The 22,256-nt window shown below is 39.9% G+C and overlaps 1 protein-coding gene across 3 annotated transcripts; it reads right to left on the minus strand.

Moving 5' to 3' along the window:
• Positions 1-161: 161 nt before the first annotated feature.
• On the minus strand, positions 162-21,162 carry LOC118423205 (WD repeat, SAM and U-box domain-containing protein 1-like). 3 transcript variants are annotated; one of them, XM_035831262.1, is made up of 13 exons: positions 21,069-21,162; positions 19,819-20,175; positions 19,293-19,502; positions 6,885-6,917; positions 5,752-5,957; positions 5,303-5,404; positions 5,044-5,137; positions 4,773-4,806; positions 4,405-4,445; positions 3,719-3,834; positions 3,103-3,360; positions 2,415-2,651; positions 162-1,912 (listed from the first exon to the last, which is right to left on the minus strand). In XM_035831262.1, exons 2-13 carry the CDS (start codon positions 20,004-20,006, stop codon positions 1,680-1,682), a joined length of 1,752 nt encoding a protein of 583 aa, XP_035687155.1. In that variant the 5' UTR covers positions 20,007-20,175; positions 21,069-21,162; the 3' UTR covers positions 162-1,679. The 3 variants fall into 3 exon arrangements, with proteins under 3 accessions (XP_035687155.1, XP_035687154.1, XP_035687156.1); XM_035831261.1 differs by having other exon boundaries at positions 3,103-3,363; XM_035831263.1 differs by lacking the exon at positions 6,885-6,917 and having other exon boundaries at positions 3,103-3,363.
• Positions 21,163-22,256: the final 1,094 nt, after the last annotated feature.

The following is a 22,256-nucleotide window of genomic DNA, read 5'->3' on the forward strand; positions in this document are numbered from 1 at the left end:
TGTGTGTGGGGGGGGGGGGGTTGTAAAAAATTATTCACTAATTCACTTAAATCTTGTATAAGGTCCTATTTACTGATTCACTGAAATGTTAATTACGAAATTGAACAAAATTTTCCATCAAGAAAACATGACCAGGGAGACTCTGATGATCATTGAGATATTCAATATATTATCTATTGTCATAGAAAGACAATAACAGATTTTATAAATGAAAAGACTACATTAATAAAAGCTATCAATAGAAGAGAAACCCAACACTTTGTTATAAGCTCAACAAAGTCTCATATAATCATTGTTTATAGTATAACATACATACAGGTCTTATGTTTTGACATAATGATTGAAATGTTCAAAAAAAATCTGAATGTTCTTTAGATCTAGCTTACAATGAAAAGATGTTCCCCAGATACAAATCTGAGTTGTATGTAGCCATATTTACAAATTATGAAATATCAAATAACATGTTTGTATCTGCACCAATGTATACTTGTTTACTTTCAAAATTACAATGGACACTATGACAGTGGTACAGAGTATTTAAGTTAAACAAAACTGCCCTTGAAAACTCACATGTACAAGTATCAGGATATCAGAAAGGAAAACTCTGATCAGACAAATTGAAATTAAAGCACTGTAACAAAGTGTTGACTTTGCTACATTGTTTTGGAGCATTAAATCTGTTTTTGAAATAAAACCTTTTGGAGCATTATAGTTGGAATGTGATGAATGCTATTATATAGTAATGGCATCATGGCTAACGTGACCACTCAAGGGACTTAAAGAAAGTAAATGTTCACAGTACACAAGATTCTTCAAGTTTGAGTCATTAAGAAAAATAATTGACCACAATAAAATGTTTAATTGCCCAGGTGGTCCTTATGCAGAGGTGGTCACATACAAGTTTGACCACACTGTCTCCATCAGGGGCACATCTCCAGAGAATTCACAACTTGATGTTGAATCACAATGATCATTTACCAAACACCATGCCTATGATATTGTTCACAGTCCCAGGTAAAGTATTTCATGGTATTCCATAGGTAAAAAACCAGAGCACACACGTTCTTAGCAACATCTCACCTGACCTTGCTGGCATTACTCTTGTGTGAACAGTTCAGACCAATGTTATACATACACAATGGAAAAACAAAAATCTCATGAAAAACAACAGTGTATGTGCCAGATCATTGACAAAGTAAAAAGTTGTTGGTAACCTTCTTTAATGTACATTTTGTATCTTGCAAGGAACAAGAAAGTCAAAGGGATATCAATGCAGATTCTGCATGTTTCAGCTTATGTTCAAGGCTTCTCACAATGTACAAATATACCAATATTTACAAAGGACTTGATGTAAGATTTTCTGATTGTATAAAAATGGATGATTATAAATATATCTATATCTGAATCAGTGACCAACAGAATTTAACTCCTAACATTTGTTATATCACAAATTCACAATACTGTCCAAGAATTGAAGGAGGGAGAACATAGTACAGTACATTCAAGTCCAAAAAATCACCTGCACAAGTAGAGGGTCATTTGTGTTGAAAACCTTATCAAATGATCATTCAAACATTGATCAGGTTTTACCTTTGTTGTACTGATTCAGAAACAAAATCTATCCTCCATACATGTATCATATCTATATTATCTATTCTAGATAATCCTGGTCGATGCTGTCACTGACTACCAAAGTGCCTCTGTATCAGCATCTTCAGCATTCTGTTAGGAGTAAGGTTCATGTTGGGCAGGAGGGCGTTGGTCATCGGACTCGTCATCTTCCCCTTCTGCAGCCATGACTCGATCGACTTGCGCTCGTACGTGTAGCCGTCGGAGGCGATGACAGGGTCCACCATAATCTCTCGCGAGATCGGACACAGGTACTCGTCTGGGACCTTGTCGTCGGATGATGCTGTAAGATACAAGTGGTACAGTTAAGGTGTTATTAGAGGGTTTTGTGTTTGAATGTGTGCCCTTGAGAAAGGTGCTTTACGCCTATTTTCTCACTGACTCATATCCTCCTAGAAAGATTTAAACAAAACTGCCCCTGCAGTTTCATAGGAAGCTGATAGGGGGCACAAGCCTTACCAACTTCTTCCTTATATGAAAAGCTGTCTGCCACAAAAAAATCAATACCATAGAATGTCCAGGAAAAAAGGAAGTCCTTTTGCAGTACCAAGGATGGCCACCAGAGGGCCCAAAATTAATCTTGAAATTCATCTTCCTAAGACCTGCCCACATACCAAATATCATCACACACCATCCAGAGGCTCTTAAGTTACGATGAAAATATCTGTAAACAAACACACAAACATGATAAAAACAACACCTCCATTTATCATGGAGATAATAAGTAAGCCAGAGCTAAATACTGTACAAAACAAACACATTGAATTAACTATTGGTGTACCAACCTTGTGGCGTGGCTCCTTTTGAAGCGGTGACAGTTGGCCCAGCAGATTGTGCCATGTTGGCCATCAGGGAGGGGGCAAAGGTGCTGACGAGGGCCGGCAGGTTCTGCATGAGTTGAGGGGGCAGTGCTGAGGCTAATGCAGCGAGGTTTGCCTGCGCCTGCCCTGAAGTGGAGGAGCTCTCGGACTCCTGCAGAGCCTTGATTCCTCTCAGGATCTTGTTCCTCTGTCCTAGTGCAGCTGTCATGGGGGGAAAGTGGTGTTACACTTTAGTAAACAGTGTGTGTATTCAAGGACATTACATTCAGTCAAAGCTGCCCAAGAAGACCACTCAGAGTCACATTTGACAGCAGGTAGTCACATTTGACAGCATTGTTAATGCATGCTTGTTGGGTCACTAGGAAAGATTACATAAGGGACCATCAAAAAGTGGTCACTTTGGTCAGGTGATCCTTGTGCAGAGGTGGGTATTGACATCTTTTTCCTGGTGCTTTGTACAGCATATTATACAGCATAATTAAGGGTAATATTTACAGTTGTAATTGATATAGTTGCAATATCTATAATCATTTTCATTGATAGCCTACAAAACAAGTGCTGACAAACATCTATTAGGCAATGATTGTTGTGAATATCACATAGGTAATGTGTATAATTGTGCAGTTTCAAAAATATAAACAAAACCTCCCACCTATTCCAAGATCTTTTGACAGTGTCTCGTTGGTCAGCTGTTTTAGTTCATTTCCATCAATCTCATTTTCTCTGAACGTCTCGACGTGATGTTCCAAACCCTTTTCTCTCAGCCAACTGCAGACTTCCTCCACAGACCAATCAGAGAGTGGCTTTCTCTTTGGTTGGGCTGCTTCTGTTGTCTGCTGTGCCTTGATTGGAGTTGCAGCATCTTGTACATCCACTAGCATTTCTGTTTGGCTTTCAGTCTTGCTGGCTCCTTCTGAAAACATGCCAGTCATATGAAATGTCTGGAACATATGTCATTCAATATTTATACTAGTAGTATAGCTTTCATTGTGTCCTCCTCTGTCAAGCAACTGACATAGATAAAATGTGTGTACACTGTCTCGTTAGAGGGTACACAAAGTCAGTTGACTAAGTATGAACTGGCAAGGAACCAATTAGCTGACAACCATGATTACTGTAAATCTTAGAATGCTTATTGGTTTTATTTTCCTGGCCACTATAAATTCATGACAACACAAAGTTACAACAGTTACTAGGTGTACTACAGTATTGTTTCAAGTGCGAACCTCCTTTCCCAATTTATCCTATAATACATGAGTCTACGGTACCTTGTACGGGGATAACAGCTGGCCCGTCCACCAGCCTCCATATCCTGACAGTTCTGTCCATACAGCCTGTAGCCAGGTACATCCCATCCAGGGAGAAGGCAACTGTTGTCACACATCTGTAACACGGGAAAAACAACAAGCTCTTATGGAAGGAAACGTTAATTTATTTCTTCTGCATTTCAAATCCAAAATTTAGCACCAAACTAAGATGAAAACTAGCCTGGGTACCATTTGATTACTACATGCACTGCCCTGAAAAAAATTGTCTGGATGCAGTAAATGTAAGGATCCCTGATGGTAATCGGATGGTACAGTCAGATGAAAACGACTAAGTCTTGGAGAAAAATTGCATCTCATAACATCTGTATATTCACCCCCTGAAAAATATCAAAGTACAGACTTTCCCAGTAACTTATTCATGGGAAAACCCATTTGTTTTTCAGTGAGGTATAGCTGAATATGTCACCATTGAGACTGTGATCTGACAGAATTGCTCATTTTACCGATATTATGAGATAGCAGTCAGGATGGTATGAATATGTCTGGGTGGTCTCCCACTTGTAATTCTGTCGATCCATTGATCTACTGTGTTATGGGTAAAAATGGAAAAGTTCTCACAACCTTTACAAGTACAATGTAAATACTATGAATATTGAATACTCATATGACAGTGGTAGGAAGCTTACCTTGGGTGACCAGTCAACATGTACAGCTTCTCTCCAGTTAACTGAAGAACAAAAGCAGTAGTTATGTTAAGAGAAATGACATAGATAACAGAAGACTACTGCCTCCAATCTCACTGTTTCTATATCCCAAAACATCAAACAGATTTAAAACATGATGTACGACAGGAAATTTCTGTAATAAAACTTCACATTAAGTTTTGCAATTTCACAACAAGCCAGATAAATAGAAACAGCATTTCAAACAGCAATCTGGGAATGAAATTTCTAGAAATAATATAACTATTCAACATTCATCATTTGTACAGGTTTGACACTTAGTCTAGTTAACACTTAGTCTGGTACATGACACAGGAAGATGTTAAACTTACAGGGTTCCATACTATTGCTGCTCGGTCCACTGATCTAAAGGGTGAAGAGAAAGATGATTGAATTAGAATTTTGTTTCTGATCACTGATTCTAACATTACGGTAATAGTATATACTAAATATTTTATGATTGCACTGTATGTATGTTATTGTTGCTTGCATGAATTGCCAATTAAGAAGTCCAGGAAGATTAGTGGTGTACCCATGGGAATACCACTAGTGGATTTTCTTATAATACGATGGTATGAGTGACTTGTTGGAGATGGTAGTTACCCTGATGCCAGTCTCTTGCCATCTGGGCTGAAGGCACAGGCATTCACTGTCGCTGAATGACCTTGGAGATTGACCCTTAACCTCATGTCATAACCTGGGCAGACAGAATCAGAAGAATTGGATGAAATTATGATGTCATAGCTTCCTTAAGACCACATATAAATTGTACAAATTGTCTGGTACTAAAAGAGAGAAACAGATGTTACATTCTATGATTTTATTTCCTTGAAAGAAAAACATTGACTATGACTCTACCTACCAGGACTGACATGCACATCCCATAACTTCACCAGCATGTCTGCACCACAGGATGCCAGCATGAAGTACTGCATCCTGGGCTGGGTTTCTGGTACGGGATTGTCTGCAGAAATTGGTTCAAACATGTTTAAAAAACATGCTCTGAAGAAGTGGCAAGGCTGCCTATTCTGAATGAAATAGCTGCAAAGTGGATCTAAAGAAATGGAATTAATAATGTTTTAAGATTAACTGCAAACATTTGTAAGCTATTAAAGCTCTACTAACATATGATTAGCCAAACTGGGGTCAATGGCTGCACACAAAGAAAAAACTTGCCCAAAACAAAGTGACCAGATTTTTTAATGACATGTACACAGCTGCAAGCTAAATCCAATCACAGATTCAATCATGTGAAAGATGACTGCTAAATTTTTCACACAAACTAAAATAATAAACATATGACCAGCCCACCTGGGTTGGCTGACCCAAAGGTGGGTGAAAAGACACAGCAGGTGACCCCAAGGTCATGACCTTCTGCCAGGTAGTATAGGCACTTGTTGTTGCCATAGCGACCATCCCACAGCTTCATGTTGCCCTCCATGGATCCCGACAGCAGGAAGTTGCCGTCCGGAGTGAATGCACAGGCACAGATGGAGGTGTCGTGGGCCTCTATAACACTGGAGGAACAAGGGTGCAATTCTAACTTCAACATTACGGTCACACAACATATTTTCATGTGATGAAAGTTCATATTTAGTTACATAGAGTCATTTTTCCTCAAATAGCTTCTCATGCATTACTGACGTTTGGAAAAACGTAAAAAGCTATTTCTAATAATTGTAGGTATCTTATGTAGAGTTGACTACAATATGGCCATTAAGTCTCTACATAGATGTCCTTGTTTAAAGGAAGGAAGTAGGCCTTTATTTTTCAGGACATCTATCTATAACAGAAGGGGACACAAAGTTGGAGGTATATTTATATCAGGCTAACTTTGTCCTATTCTCTAGAGCTCAGGGAATTGTGATGGACTTGGGTGCTGAAGAAGGGAGGTATTATTCAATTACAGGGGGAGGAGGGAGATGATTCTGTACCAAAACTGGCAAGGCCTGAGCACCTTCAAGCTATTGTGCACACTTAGTCACACCATGGAAGGAAAACAGTTCGACACCATGAAGAGAACAAGTATTATCGGAGCTCAGCATATAGCACAAGATTTTGGTCGAGGGTGGTTGGGTGAAGACTACTGCAAAATTTGTAGCTCTACTGCTTGTGTGCCTTTTTCTTCTGCTGTTCTGTAACATTCCATTTAATTTCTACCATTCTTTCTTTCTACACAAACTTGTATATGATTGCACTCCAATGATCCTTTATGGTCCGTTGCCCTGCATTGGTCAAAGGAGAAGTCATCATGAGGAGGGTGTTGCATCCTACATGTGCTTCTATCCCAGAAGCGCTTCTGGGATGAAGCGTATCTGGGATAGGTCAGAGGGTTACATGACTCAGTGCTCAAGCTCTTCCAGATTTGCTACTCTGTAGAGTTGGAATAATGATCATGTCATGTTGGGAGTACACATGAAGAAGTTAGTACTACATGTACTCACACAGCAGGGCCATGGGGTCCCAGACCCTGTGGGCTGTATACAACACAAAGTCAGTCACTAACAACTACATGTAGCTAGCTGGGATAGACTGCTAATGGCTAAGAGGCCTGTTTTTTTTTAAATAACAGACTGAGTTGGAGTTACCTGGACATGTCTCACAAATGTTCAATGTTGATTAAACTCTAAATCTAATAACAGTTTTGAAACATGCAATTTTACTGAATACAGGTCGTTTCGTTACATGGTCTTTTCGTTACAAGTCATTTCGTTACATCATGAAGTCATTTCGTTACACTATGATTAGTCATTTCGTTACATCACGAAGTCATTTCGTTACATCACGAAGTCATTTCGTTACAGATTAATATCAGGCCGTTATAGTACTTCTTACTACAAATGTATTACTTTTCGTGGTAACAAAAAGCCGGGACTCAAAATTCACTTTCTTTTTCTTGTTTTTCGGCAGATATTGAACGCCGCTAAGCGCTGGAGTCGCTGACGGGCCACGCTGCATGTCGGCTTGAACGGTCATCTGAACCAAGGAGAGATTACACATAATATATCTGTTATGTAGTAACTTGATCATTTCTCATATATGCTGTGATGTGTACAATAAATCACGATTAGATGCCTTTAGTATCGTTGATATACAGCGCGCGCAGTAAAGACCTATTGTTGTTTAATAGACCGGCGGGCACGCACTTTCGTAGGCTTCGGGTCCGTTCGGCGCCGACAAAATGCCTATAAAACGATATCCAATACCCCTTCAAGGAAAAAAATTCAGGCTTATATCTTTCCTTACCATTTTTTCTTACTAAACACTACCCATGCGCCAGTTTAAACGGAGAAAATATAATGTTTTCGTACATTTCCTACAAAACACACGAATATTTTCTGATGCCGACAACTGATGCTAGACCGTCATGCATTGCATGACGCAAGGGTTCATTGTCCTCCTTCCCACCACGTACGTAGTACTGTAATAGTGAATACCGTATGTACGTAATAGTATACAGGACAAAGGTCGGTGGGGAACACAAATGGTACAATAGTCTTGTTGTGTATTTCTGACTGAATATAAATATGAAAGATTCAATGCAAAGTCGGGTCAAGATACATTACCTGAGTAGTACTCGTATTGGTCTTTACAAATACAAGGAAGGGTTGGCGGAAACGGCTGCCCGGTCGGTCGGCGGAAACCGCTGCCCGGTTCGGTCCTGAGGTTGGTTTTGGGGGTTTCCAGTATTGCATACAGTAGTGTAAGTGAAGTAAACAAAATGCCTACTTAAATATTCCATAACGGTTGTTAGATGTAATGTTGCTAGATGTTCAAAGGAAGCTGGCCAAATTACTCATCTTTTGAAAAAAAATTAATTTGACATTTCTTGGTAAGATTGTCCCATTCCCAGCTGCTACTATTCGAACGTCCCCCAGTACAGAACGTCAGATGTTTGCTACGTCAAGGTTGTACAGGGTGGCGGTCCTTTGATCTAGTATACCATATGTGCCACGGGCGCCAGCGACAAAATCAATCAATTTTGACAGCACTACCGCACAGAGCTGTCTGACATGTCCGAGGAGAAACTATCTCTAAGAACTGTAAAAGAATTCAAATTTAGTTAAATCAATACTAAAATGTACATTTACAAACGCATGGATTCAATTTTTTTGTGTCAGGTTCTGGTTTAAACTAATGTAGTCAATTATATATTAATTATGTACAATGTTTTCACATAATTTTGTTACTTCACACGAAAACGGCTCCGCCGTAGTCTTTCCTCCTCGTAAGCAAACTTGTCATCGCACATTGAATTCTTGAAAGATAAAAATGGTGATTTCACCAGTGTCTGAAGATTTCCTCCACAGCAATTCTTTGATTGATCCCGATACTATCTTCTCACATGTCGGAAATGATAAGATAATAAAGATAATAAAGATTTAACCAAGGATTTGATAAATGTGTTCGTGGTCAAAGCACTGAAAGTCAGCATAATCCCATCCAGTCTCAGATCGGCAGAGCGGCTAGAGCCCAAATAACACCGCGATAAACAACATGGCCACGGTCGGCTCGAGAAAAATTCTTAGTTAGCAATTAATCTTCAACACGAATGACTCATACTCTGATCAATAGCCACATCTTATTTGTCTAAAGCTATTCCGAAGAACAAGTAATAATTAAGTTTACTACAGTAATCAACTGTCCCCTATTAGAAGCGCCTCACACATATCCATGTGGCCACACGCACTGCGTATTTGGGGTCAACGACCTAACGTTAATGTGCGCTGCATGGAATGCCGAAAACTTCTGATGAATCAAATCAATCCAACCTATAGTTTCCCATTCCAGAGTATATAAATATAAAACTAGTGTTGGGGATTACATTTTTGAAAAGAAAAAAAGATCAAGGCGCAAATCAGTTCTTACGGTGAGGACACGGCGCGGCTCATTATCGACCTTATTAGCGTTAATGAGCTGGTAGCACCGAAATCTGGTGTTCACCGAAAACGTGTACAAAGTTCGAAATTTCGCCGTGTTTGTGTTTTCGAATTTCCGAAATTATGGTAATGTTTACGATATTAGTGCTACTGTAAATTGTAGGGTCAGCCTACACGAGAAATGCACTTAAATTACTGCTGCGATAACAAGCCACTTGTTTACATTTGGTATACTCGAAACCCCCAAAACCAACCTCCGGACCGGACCGGGCAGCCGTTTCCGCCGACCGACCGGGCAGCCGTTTCCGCCAACCCTACAAGGAAGGCTATGCAATTTGTAACAGCAATAGGTTTACAACAATAAATAAAGCGGGGAATTTTCATGACTAGAACCGTGGCAAACACAACACCGCTTACATGCCAAAAATAAGACGTTAGTTTCATAGTTCTGAGTTTAATATAGAACTACTGTAAATATGGGAGAGATAAACTCTTCACCTTCTTGTGTACAACTTGTGTCCACAAATTACGCTGAAAGGATAGCAGCAGGGCAGCACAAGAAAAGATCTTCAAGCTGTGGACCCAGTACGAGACCGGACAGAAGACTGCCCGCGAACTGCTCTCAGCGTGCAGCCACTACTGCCCTGAGCCGGCACGCCATTTCGTAGGGTAACAAAGTTTCACAGGACAATTTTCAGCTTGTAAATATTGATTTCCTTTTGCCGATTTTGACAAACATCTTTCTATTGTAAAGTTGTACATACTGAGTTGTAAATTACCGATTTGTCGCAATCTATCTATGTATAGTGTAATGTGTATTTCAAACTTGCATGACGATAGTAGGGCAGTCTTGTCATATGTATATGTAATATAATGTAAATATTGATTTCCTTTTGCCGATTTTGACAACCATTTTTTCCATTGTAAAGTTGTACATACCGACTTGTAAATGACCGATTTGTTGCAATCTATCTATGTATAATGTAATGTGTATTTCAAACTTGCATGACGATAGTAGGGCAGTCTTGTCATATGTATATGTAATATAATGTAAATATTGATTTCCTTTTGCCGATTTTGACAACCATTTTTTCCATTGTAAAGTTGTACATACCGACTTGTAAATGACCGATTTGTTGCAATCTATCTATGTATAATGTAATGTGTATTTCAAACTTGTATGACGATAGTAGGGCAGTCTTGTCATATGTAAATTGTAATATGTAAATGTGCAAATAAGTTGTCAACAAGGGACTTGTAAAAACTGATTTCCTTTTACCGATATTGACAAACATTTTTTCCATTGTAAAGTTGTACATAGTGACTTGTAATTAGTTGTAATAACCTGTAATTACCGTGATTACGATAGTATCAGGCACTTTTGAATATTGATTTTCTTTCGTCGATTTTGACAATAAAATTTTGTTTCATTTTCACAGTTGACAGTTTCGTTGTTTCATTTCAAGTATATCGAATAGCAGTCAGCTAGAGTCTATTGCTTCAGAGTACAGTACTACACAGTTAAGATAAGATAACCAGACTGGACTCGAGGCAAGGGTTTGCTACCACCTACCACGTATCGTCGTATGGGCTATGACGTCAGCTTGCAATCGCTGTGCATGCTGGGATAGCCGACCCAGTCGGGCCGCCATCTTGGATCGGAGCCAAGCCGAGCCGCAAATTATTCCCCGACTTACCTTTCCCGAAATTCGCATTTCCCCGGTAAAAACTTAATCGAATACCCTTTGTTGAAGATATAGAAACATTGAACAGTGTTAGTAGAGAGATATGAGAAACAGGGACGTGTTAGGGATGAATGATATGTGTCTATTGGTATCACTGAACGGAACAAAACCGAACGATAAAAACAAACAATAACCAAAACCAAACGTAAAATTGAGTGTCCTGTTACGTCTCTAATGTCAACCAAGGAAGATCAACCTGAAAAAGATAACAGGAAAACACTTATAGCGTTTAACATGCGACCAAGATAGGATAATAATCAAGTGTAACGAAATGACCTTCCCATGTGTAACGAAATGACCTTCCCATGTGTAACGAAATGACTTCGTATGTAACGAATCGACTGTAACGAAAAGGCGATGTAACGAAACGACCGGTTACCAATTTTACTCATTGGACTACAAGGACATTGTTACAATGTACCATACGTTCAACAACCACTCAATCTAAACTGTACAGTATGTCAAGCAGCCACCATGAAGACTACAGTATGAGATGTTAAACATCTGTATGAGCATGTAAGCAGAGTCACGGGAATTGGAAAGTTTCCCGTACGGGAAACGCACCGTATAGTCGGTGCATTTCCCGTACGGGAATCTCTCCACGGGAAAGCGCTGGTTCCCGGACGTCCTTGAGATGGGAATCTCTCCACCGGGAGCGAATGTTCCCGGACGGGTATTTCACCCGACGGCACCGACGGTGCGCGCAGGCGTTCTCGCCGGGACAGTTCAAATAAAAAATTGAAATATTTCGCGCAACGTTTAGATATTTCAAAGAACGTTGAACTAGACAACGTTGCACTGTCATAAACATTCGCAGTATGAGGATTTTTCTCTGGGGATTTTCGCTAGTGGGCTGCCGGGCGACTTTGCGCGCAAGCGTTCTCTCGGGGACATTTGGGATCAAACATGGAGGGTTCAACCTCCTTGGAATCAAACTTTTCAAAGAAAATTGAAATATATCTAAGAACTTTGATATACTATGGTGTCAAAGCAATCACCTCCACAAATCATCGATATTTTTTTTATCTCACAGTTGCACAGATAAAGGTATAGTAAAACGAAATACGATAAGATCGCGTTCCAAACATCACAGCAACTTTGTTACCGAGAATGCAAAAGAAACAAACAAAGACTTACCTTTGGATGGGGCAGACTCGATATGGACCTTAAGAGCTTGGTGTTGACAACTTTAAATGTTGCTTACATCTGCGTACGCTAAACTGCCCTGAAACTTTAAATAGCAAACACCGGCCCAGCACCCACGTAATCGCACTCGGCATCAAAATCGAAACCCACGCTGCCTAATTACATATGCATAGGTCAAGGGTCACACTCATAGGGTCATGGGGTCATGGTGTCCTCATTACATATTCATAAGGTTCCGGTTCGGAATTTCAAGTGTCCAGATATCTAAATAGTCCCTAAGAATAAGACGCAAATCAGAGGTTGTCTCCATAGTTTTAGCTGTAGATTTTTCGGCTATCGCTTTAAAAGTCTATAATCTTTTATACTTCTCCAAATGCTTGTTGTTCGTAGCGTTTTATGGTGTCGGAGATTTGATCGTGCGGCGAACACTTCCTGGTATTAGTGCGCGCGATAGCGGTAAAGCGTTTCGTCGCCTGATTACCCAGATCATGCGTTCTATGTGCGTTTTGGGTGTTTTAGCGCCATCGGAGCTTGCGGAAAACGTATCGGATAACTTTTTTTCATTTTTACTCAGTATACAGAAGAAGTCTTGACCTTCATTGCCTTATGAGTCATTATCCCAGGAAAATTCATTTTTTCCGTGTAGCGGCCTGTAAAAAATGGCCCCAAATTAGCAATTTTTTTATGAAAAGCATATATTTTTGATGGTTTTTACCAAAAATAACATTTCTACAGAAAATGTCAAATGAGTCTGTCGGTCAGCGACAACACACCCTTTTCCATCGGAAACATTGAATTATCCGAAAAACGGTGTTTTGAGAAGCGTTAGTGCTTTTCTCAGAGACAGTCAAATCGGCCCCAAATCCTAAAAAAAACTCCGAACCGGAACCTTAATAGGGCGCCGCTTGTACCTTATATGACGTCATAGATGACGTAATTTCGACGAATTTTAATGTTGTCATCAGATGTCGTGATATTATGCAAAAAAAACCACCGTTTTGCATTTTTCTAGTTAAAAAGTCAGCATATTCATGTACAGGCTATTGGCGCCCCCCTCCCCCCTTTTCACCCCCCCCCCCCCTTAGAACTACTATTACGGGCAACTTTAATCGTTTCTGGCGGACAGATTTTTGAAAAATCATATCATTCTCTATGTCATTTGATTGGGGCCGACCTTTGTCGTTCACCTATCGCATATGTTCGCGATGCCGTTCATTAGTATGACTTAAATGGGTATTAAAGCTGAAATCTTGATGCTTTAAGCCCTAACTTAAGGCGAAACTGGGTTTACTGACTTTCGGTTCATAGCTCCTTAACGCAGCGATGTTTTTTTCTTTCGGTGGTATGTAGCAGTAGCCTACTAAAAGTACTACACATCTCTGCCGCGCTTATTCAAACTGCCCGCTTCTAGCGCCGACAATAAGATCCAGTTTGTGCTTTGCACTGTGTAAGAATGCATTCTTACACACATTTGAGGAGCATTTTGCTTCTTAAGGGGCCGTTCACGGCGAAGTAGCTAAGAGTTTGGTGTCGGACGCGTTTGATTCTGAAAGTGTGAGATCTGGTCTGCCGCTCCATGTCAAAATCTGGCACATTCTTCATTATACCTACAAGCGACGAACTTAAAACGCGCCCCCCTGCTGTTTTCCTTGAGCAACCGCTGACGTCACTCCGTGACGTCAGCGATGCCAACTTTTTAAGACGGTTTTCTGCCGATGTGCAGCACCGAAACGACGGAGAGTGCACATACCATACCGGACAAGTTCATGGGCAGACTTTGCACCCCATTTTATCCGTTTTCAGAAAAGCGATGTCAGAAAAAAGCAAGTTTTTTAATGTTTCTCCATTATGACGTAGTTCCAATATGCATCTAGGCCTGACAGCCTCAAAACACAGTGTTTTTGACTTGACTTTAAACCGCTCCTGTGGGAAAAGTAACCATCGCAGACAAACCAAATTTGGATATATGGTAGATATGAACTTTTTAAGTAATAAAAATGTATAATGAGAAAAAAATATTCCTCTTAAGGTTCCGGTTCGGAATTTCAAGTGTCCAGATATCTAAATAGTCCCTAAGAATAAGACGCAAATCAGAGGTTGTCTCCATAGTTTTAGCTGTAGATTTTTCGGCTATCGCTTTAAAAGTCTATAATCTTTTATACTTCTCCAAATGCTTGTTGTTCGTAGCGTTTTATGGTGTCGGAGATTTGATCGTGCGGCGAACACTTCCTGGTATTAGTGCGCGCGATAGCGGTAAAGCGTTTCGTCGCCTGATTACCCAGATCATGCGTTCTATGTGCGTTTCGGGTGTTTTAGCGCCATCGGAGCTTGCGGAAAACGTATCGGATAACTTTTTTTCATTTTTACTCAGTATACAGAAGAAGTCTTGACCTTCATTGCCATATGAGTCATTATCCCAGGAAAATTCATTTTTTCCGTGTAGCGGCCTGTAAAAAATGGCCCCAAATTAGCAATTTTTTTATGAAAAGCATATATTTTTGATGGTTTTTACCAAAAATAACATTTCTACAGAAAATGTCAAATGAGTCTGTCGGTCAGCGACAACACACCCTTTTCCATCGGAAACATTGAATTATCCGAAAAACGGTGTTTTGAGAAGCGTTAGTGCTTTTCTCAGAGACAGTCAAATCGGCCCCAAATCCTAAAAAAAACTCCGAACCGGAACCATAACCTCAAAGACACCAATGAACACAAAAAAAAAAAGACATACAGTGATACGCATCGCATAAGACATACATGTCGGTGACCGTCGGTACGGCATTACTATATACACTTGACGTCTGCCTTAGAAAAAGTAAGTGCAGCACATTCAAAATACACACACCTCGGCAAGCACCTAATCGGTAAATTTACATACTACGGTACATTTTCAATGGAAGCACAAAAAAAAAACACGAAACAGCAAGATACATAAACTTGTCGGAAAAAGACTAAAAGAAAAAAGATTTTCACATCCATCAAGAAAAACTGGTTGAACATGATCCTATGCAAATGTCAAACATATGTAAAACATGTTGGAATAGTTCGGTAAGACAATAGTCTACATGCTTCACCTTCATGCGCCACAATCTGCGCCAAAAATGAAAAAAAGAGATTAAATAAACACAGCCTAATAAAAGGATATACAAAAGCGTCAACAGACCAAGGTAAAAACATATTTTTCTGATGTTCATCACCTACGACAACGAAACAGTGTCACTTAGCATAGACTTACGCAAAAACATAAGAAGGACATACAAAACTGAAAATCTACAATGCCGTCTGCAAATCTGCAACATGTCAAATATACATACTACAGTACATTTTTAATGAACACAAAAGAAAACAACCATATTCACATGCATAAGACCTTACATTTGACATGCATGTCGGTGACCGTAAGTACACATTACAAGACTCCAGTCTTGGTAGAAACAGACAGTCTTGGTAGAAACAGACACAGAATTGGCTTACGATAAATTTCTTAATTCATTTACTTTACTCTTTGACGAATCATTTCCAATGAAAACAACACAAATCGGCCAAAGTTCCCACAGAAAACCCTGGTTGACCCGTGGCCTGCTCAAGTCAATTAAGAAAAAAAACTCTATGTGAAATACGTCAAAAACCAATTCATATCTTAAGAATTGCTAAAAATTATTATTACCACACAAATGATTTTTACGGAAGCGTCCAAAAATTTAAAGCAAACTTGGAATTTAATCAACAACATATTAAATCGTTGTGTCTTGTGATAAATCTATAGCTGTCCCACACAAATTACAAACCGGACCCCAAGCTGCAAGCTATCGCGGATAAAAATAAGATGTGCGAAGAATGTCGGCCCTGCCCTGGAAAGCAAAATACCAAACGCGGCAAATGATCCTCTCGATTACATCAATACCCATTTGAACCACCATCTACAGCTGAAGTTTTAGATATAGTACGAAATCTGAAAGATTCCGCTGCCGGACACGACGGAATCAGTGCTAAAAAACTCAAAACTTCCCTACCTTATGTTATTTGTCCTCTTGTACATATATCAACTTTATCCATCCAGAACGGCGTGGTCCCTATGTCAACTAAAATCGCTAAAGTCATTCCCATATTTAAAAGCAATGAAACCTTGGTTAGTAATTACCGCCCAATTTCAGTTCTACCCTGTATATCTAAGGTGCTCGAAAAACTACTAGTAGTTTATAACCGCCTTCTTAAACATTTAAATGAAAATAATATCTTGTACAAGCATCAATATGGATTCCGTAAGAGCCACTCCACCCCAATGGCACGTATTCACTTAATAGTCAAAATTTCGACAAAAATCATCTCGAATTTGTTACTTTGTGACTGGAGGGTAACCTCCGTCGACAAAGTACTAGTATTGTGAACTGTTTTTGCGTTGAGTGTTCGCACCTAAATCTCTATGTTCCGTTTGCCGCAATCGATAAAATAATTTCAGAAATCACCCCTACAAAATCTGCGTCTTTTTGTCGATTCGCGATTTTTATCCGGGAATACAACGGGAAAGGCAAATATGCCGGGAGAGCAATACTAGTGCTTGTACCGGCACGTTTCTTTTGCATGTCGCCCGCTCGTAATATTTCCCAAATCGCCGCTATATTCTCTGTAATTTGGATCATTTGGGTTTCGTTTCGTTCTTTTTGTTCATCGTATTCGATGTTTGGGACTGTCGATATCATCGGTTATTACTGACGCGGCAGAAGTTACAGATGTGATTGAACAGATGTTCGTTCGTGGTGTAACGACAACAGCTGACATCGTGGACCAACCAACTGTTTCTGGTATTCCTGACAAATTTTGTTCTACTTTGAGTATAATAATTATCACATATCTATGGTAAATTTACGGCAACATGTGATGCCGCGGGCCAATGGTTGTTTTTTTCAGAGGAATGTAACAGTATTGTTGTTGATAAATGATAAACACAATGTCACACACCACCGAAAACAACACAACTGACATACTATAATTACGTCACAAAGTGTGTTACCTACGGTCACTTGTTAGTATTTGTAATGTTAGGAGGAGGGCCTGCATATATAAGCCCATTTGGCCTCTCCCTCTCTCCCGCACTGTATCTATATGTTATATGTTTTAACTTTACTCTGTACTTTCTTTTTATGTGCAAATAAATAAAATCAATATACACATGACGTCTGTCTGAGAATTTCTAGGCAAAAACACAGCACTAAAATATGTGCACATCTACAGCAACACCGCACAAATCAGCAAATTTACACAAATCAGCAAATTGAACATGTCATAGGGATGTATCGTATGCAACACGCGCACCACTTGAAAATTTGTGGACATCTACAGCAACACCGCCATAACAACAAATTCACTACGCTACATTTTCAATGGGAAAAAATGAACAAAAACCAACAAGCTACATATTTGACTCAATACATAGTTGACTCAATACAGCCCGCGTTTCTTTGTCACACGGCTTACGTATACTGATCTCGATTAAATTTGATTTTATTATTCTTATGTAGACAATAAATTGGATTTACAGTGCATGACGGGATAGCATCACCATACCGTACCGAGACGCCATGTTTCCTTTGTTTGAGAAGCGCAACTTACTTCGTGGAATTTAGATTGTATTAATTATTGTAGGAAACAAATGGTAGTTTATTTGTATGATTATCAACAGTTCCGGTGTATATCTAAAATAGTACCTGAAGTGTTTTTTTTTTTTTCTGAAGTTACGCAACGAATTCTGTTTACGTTTAAAGTCACTCTTCAAGTCACCGGTTCTCTTTTTGTATGTATATATATATATTTTTGTACATGTTTATCAACTTTATCGTGTAGTATTTGTATTGACCGAAGATACATTATTCCAGATACACAAGCTTCTCATCCGGTACGGCACAGCATCGCATGCTAACAATACTGTAGGTTAACTACGTTACTGAGTATCTTCATTAAAAACGGCAGCCTGCCCTAGAAGTACTAATGTCAGAATAAAGTTTTGTGAATGAATTTCCGTGTCGTGAAGATGCTTTCTTGCTCAATTCTATATTCGCCCCTTCCGATATATTCCCTCCTTTCCGGACGTTACCGGATCTATATGCCGGACTGTCGAGAAGATCAGGCAATCGCATGAAATGGGTGCGTAGTAACACTCCTTGGTAACACAGCGTTCATTTGACGCCAAAATTTACAGTATTGAATTATGGGATACTGCTAACAAACTAAACCAAACCACGCTACCGCCGCCATTTTGTTTGTTTGTGTACCTTTTTCTACCCGCGGCTCTGCAAAATTTCCTTATAATCTGCCGGCATCGTCAGGTAAAAGATCGCATATATGGACATCAACAATTTATCCACGCATTAGTTACGAGTATTTTCATGTTCTACTAAATCAAAGGCTGTTTTCGTGGTGTTTTACGTTTCGCCATTTGTCGGCAATACAAATTGGAAATCGTACGCATGGAGGCATTTATATACCGCACATAGCTTGAACGTGGCTACACAAGTTTGCTCCTTTACTTTGTGTTTAATCATCTGCGTAGCCGACGGTTTTCTCAGCGCCTGTGGAGTGGAAAAAAACAACTCATGATGTGATTTGTAAACATAACAGAACTTTGTAAGTAAAACGTGTGGTTCTTTTGCAAAATCTTTTTGCAAAATCATGTCACCACAACAGTGCGGTTGTAAGAAAATCTTACAAGGATATTTACTGATGAATAAATGCACTGACAAATGAAGTACCATCATACGATTAAGAACCAATAAAAATACCCAGTAAATTGTTAGAAAATTTAAAATTATGGCGGCCCCGTGCGGACATCGCCCAGCCCCCACAGGTGAAATTCCCGTACGGATAACTGCCGGCTTGAAGGTGAAATTCCCGTGCCTGCAATGTAGGTACAATGCGAGTCCCCGTCCGGGACCCGTTGCTTCCTGGTGGAGAGATTCCCGTACGGGAACCAGCGCTTCCCCGTGGAGAGATTCCCGCCACGGGAATCTCTCCCCCTGTATGGTGCTTTTCCCTCACGGGAATCGTTCCAATTCCCGTGAATCTGCCTACCTCGTATGAGACCAACCTTAGCATCTCCTTTGTGTATGCATCCCATAAGACCAGAGTTCCGTCCACGCTGCCAGCAACCAGCACATTGGAGTCAGGGGAGAACGAGACTGTGCGCATCCCATTATTCCTGGGGTGGGCCAGGGTTGTCAGGCGCTGCCCAGACTTCGACCCCCACAGATTAATGGTACCATCCGTACTGCATGTTGCAAGCTGGGTACCAAAGGAGCTGTAGGAGAAAAAAAATGTTGTTCTTCAGACCATGTAAAATTCCTTTTCTGGAGTATGCAACAAAAAAAACCTGAATACTTTGAAATAGCATGCAACAATACTGTAATTCATGTATTTTTGCAGAGATTTTATTCCACAGTTGGAAGAGAAAGGAGGTTTTCGTGGTGCTTTAAGTTTACAGTTGATACAACTCCGAAATAAAATGCATGTCTGTGGTGGTGGAAAGGTCAGTGTGAAAGCTGCCAAATAAACCATTGCATAAATTTGAATATTTACAGTATACAATGACATTCCATCATGCAGCAAACCGTTACCTAAAACAGCAGCAGTGCACAGGGTAGCTGTGTCCCAGCAGTGGTGAACATGGCAGTTCTGCCCATGTGCCCACCTCCCACAGCCGCACCGTCTTGTCCCCAGAACATGACGCCAGAACCGTGCTCGAGAACGCCACCCAGTTAACGTCGCTGGCGTGGGATGCGATGGTGTGCTCTAGAGTTGCCATGGCAACCAAACTGACGGAGTAATGCACACTCCTTCCTTTTGATTTCTAAAACTTTCTCACAGAGATCTTCTAAAAAGATTTAATTTTCTGGTGAATTATGTTGTACTCAAGCCCCTCAACTGTGAAATTTGCAGAAATGAATGATGTCACTCTGATGTCTTGAAGGTTCCTGAAATAACAAAAACAAGGAAAAGTTGTGTAGGTATCACTTAGATTTTCTTCTACGGCCAGCTAAATAATGTACTGCTACCAATAGATGAATTCATACTTCCATTGGCTGCAAAGTTTTCCATCTACAATCAGCCACATGTACTTTGGAACATGCTGGACATGAGTACTATGTGTGCGAATGCATGACACATACTTTGGTAGAATGTGTTCAAATGGTGAAATACATTCAGAGGTTGTGCGCCAATTAACTGTTTTGACCTCTGGCGCAAATCATCCCCATGAAATCTACTCTAACATCTAACTAGGTCACCATCTCTACAGGGATTTAATAACACTGTTGATGATGCCATGGCGAGCATGGCCCAAATTTGCAAAGGACCTTTAATCATTTGTGCATAATGCCATTCAAAATGTCAAACCTTACACACACTTTCTACACAAGACTTTTGAAATACGGACTTTTAGTATTGATTTTTTCCCCTCATTTTTAAGCCAACATTTGCATGTTAAAGTAATTACTATTGGTATTGCCCAAAGTGTCAGCCAATATGTTTCATTTACATTTAGTTTGCACTGCATTTACGGCGACCTTTCTCACTTCAAAAGCAAAACCAACAACGCTATTCTGTCGGCTTTATCCTCATATGGTCTTGTTGCCGTAATTAAATGCTGTAGCTCAAAGGAAAAGTTGTGATGATAATTTTCAGGGGATAATTTTCGAAACATCACTCAGCTAAAACGAAACAGTGGCTTTCCGCATACATTTACCAACTTTCAAAACCCTGCGTGTACCCCAATTCACTATTCTTAGACCCCAAACACTTATCCTCAAGTCTAGATGCTTTTACTGGACATGACAACGTCTATAAGCGACAAAAGACGAACATTTACCTGAAGTTGCCCGGCCCTTTTTACTCTCCGGCCGCCATCTTAAAAGTTCTTGTCGTCAGCTGACCGTGAGTCATGACGTAATCACACGTGACTCGTGTGCTTTCATGTAAAACATGTTTTTATTACCTGCTCACCTTTGTAACTGCACAAATGTTAACTCACAGTTCTGACGTGGGCTGGTGCTATGGAGATATACCTACGTCACAGGATAGGAATAATGGGTTCAAGCTATATTGAACCACTTGTGCGATGAGATTCGAATTCAGAGTTGGGATACAAAATGACCTGTAGGAGTGTAGGTCGGAGGCAGGGAGGTCATTTGATAGGAGACAGGAATATCCAAGCAGATGTACCAAGCGGACTTGTTTGGGCGTTTTTTAATAGTAGCGGTGTTTGTACGGCTGATAATCGTGCAAACACCAATGAATACGGCCCAAGCCAGCCAGACTGCTACATCTGCTATAAAAGCCGACCCAACCTCTGAAAAAGTGTGGCAATTAAAATTATTGCCATGGCGACTGTTTTATTGTTTATAAGTATCAAAGATTGTTGTTAGTAATGGGTTTTAATAGTCGTATTCCATTCGCCTGGCGATTAATGTTCAGAGAGCATTGCTGTCAAAAGGGGTTCTCTTGTGAGTGAAGGGTGAACTAATAATGTAAATGCTTCTCATCGATTTTACAAAACAGACCCTCATTTACATAAATCATATCAGTTGATCATCTTCTCTAGCTTACTACAATGACAGTAAAGCATTTTCTCATTAATTATGCAAATTAGGTCTTTATTTTGCATAATATATAACTATCAATATTCTCTTACTCAGTTACAAAGGTCACATGTTGCGATGGTCCTATAATTGAATTGAGAATGTTTAGACAATTTCCCAATTAATCATGCAAATTAGCTTTCAATCTGCATAATTGATATGTAATTATATGAAGCATCACGTAACCTATCCACATACCAAAAATCATAACAATCCGTCAACCCGTTCTTGAGTTATTCCCTTTCAAAGTCTGATACTAAACCTGTCCTGCAGTTCCAAAACAAGCCGCTAGGGAGCCCAAACCTATACCACTTATGTTACTCACGGCTTCAAGAGCTGTCTACCACTTAAAATTCATAGCCGCAACATGTCCAGAACTCGTGATATCAAACCAGGAAGTTCTGCTGCAGTACCGTAAC

The sequence above is a fragment of the Branchiostoma floridae genome, chromosome 9 (genome assembly GCF_000003815.2).
Source record: "Branchiostoma floridae strain S238N-H82 chromosome 9, Bfl_VNyyK, whole genome shotgun sequence".
In the NCBI taxonomy this organism is placed as follows: domain Eukaryota; kingdom Metazoa; phylum Chordata; class Leptocardii; order Amphioxiformes; family Branchiostomatidae; genus Branchiostoma; species Branchiostoma floridae.

What these genes read in the sequence shown, in the direction of transcription:
- LOC118423205 (XM_035831261.1), bottom strand. Translation starts at nt 20,006, where the DNA reads ATGGCAACTCTAGAGCACACCATCGCATCCCACGCCAGCGACGTTAAC. An exon ending in GGACCCCATGGCCCTGCTGT is followed by an intron (nt 5,958 to 6,884) that starts GTGAGTACATGT and finishes TTGTTCCTCCAG; the next exon opens with TGTTATAGAGGCCCACGACA. An exon ending in ATGTTGACTGGTCACCCAAG is followed by an intron (nt 3,835 to 4,404) that starts GTAAGCTTCCTA and finishes CCCGTGTTACAG; the next exon opens with ATGTGTGACAACAGTTGCCT.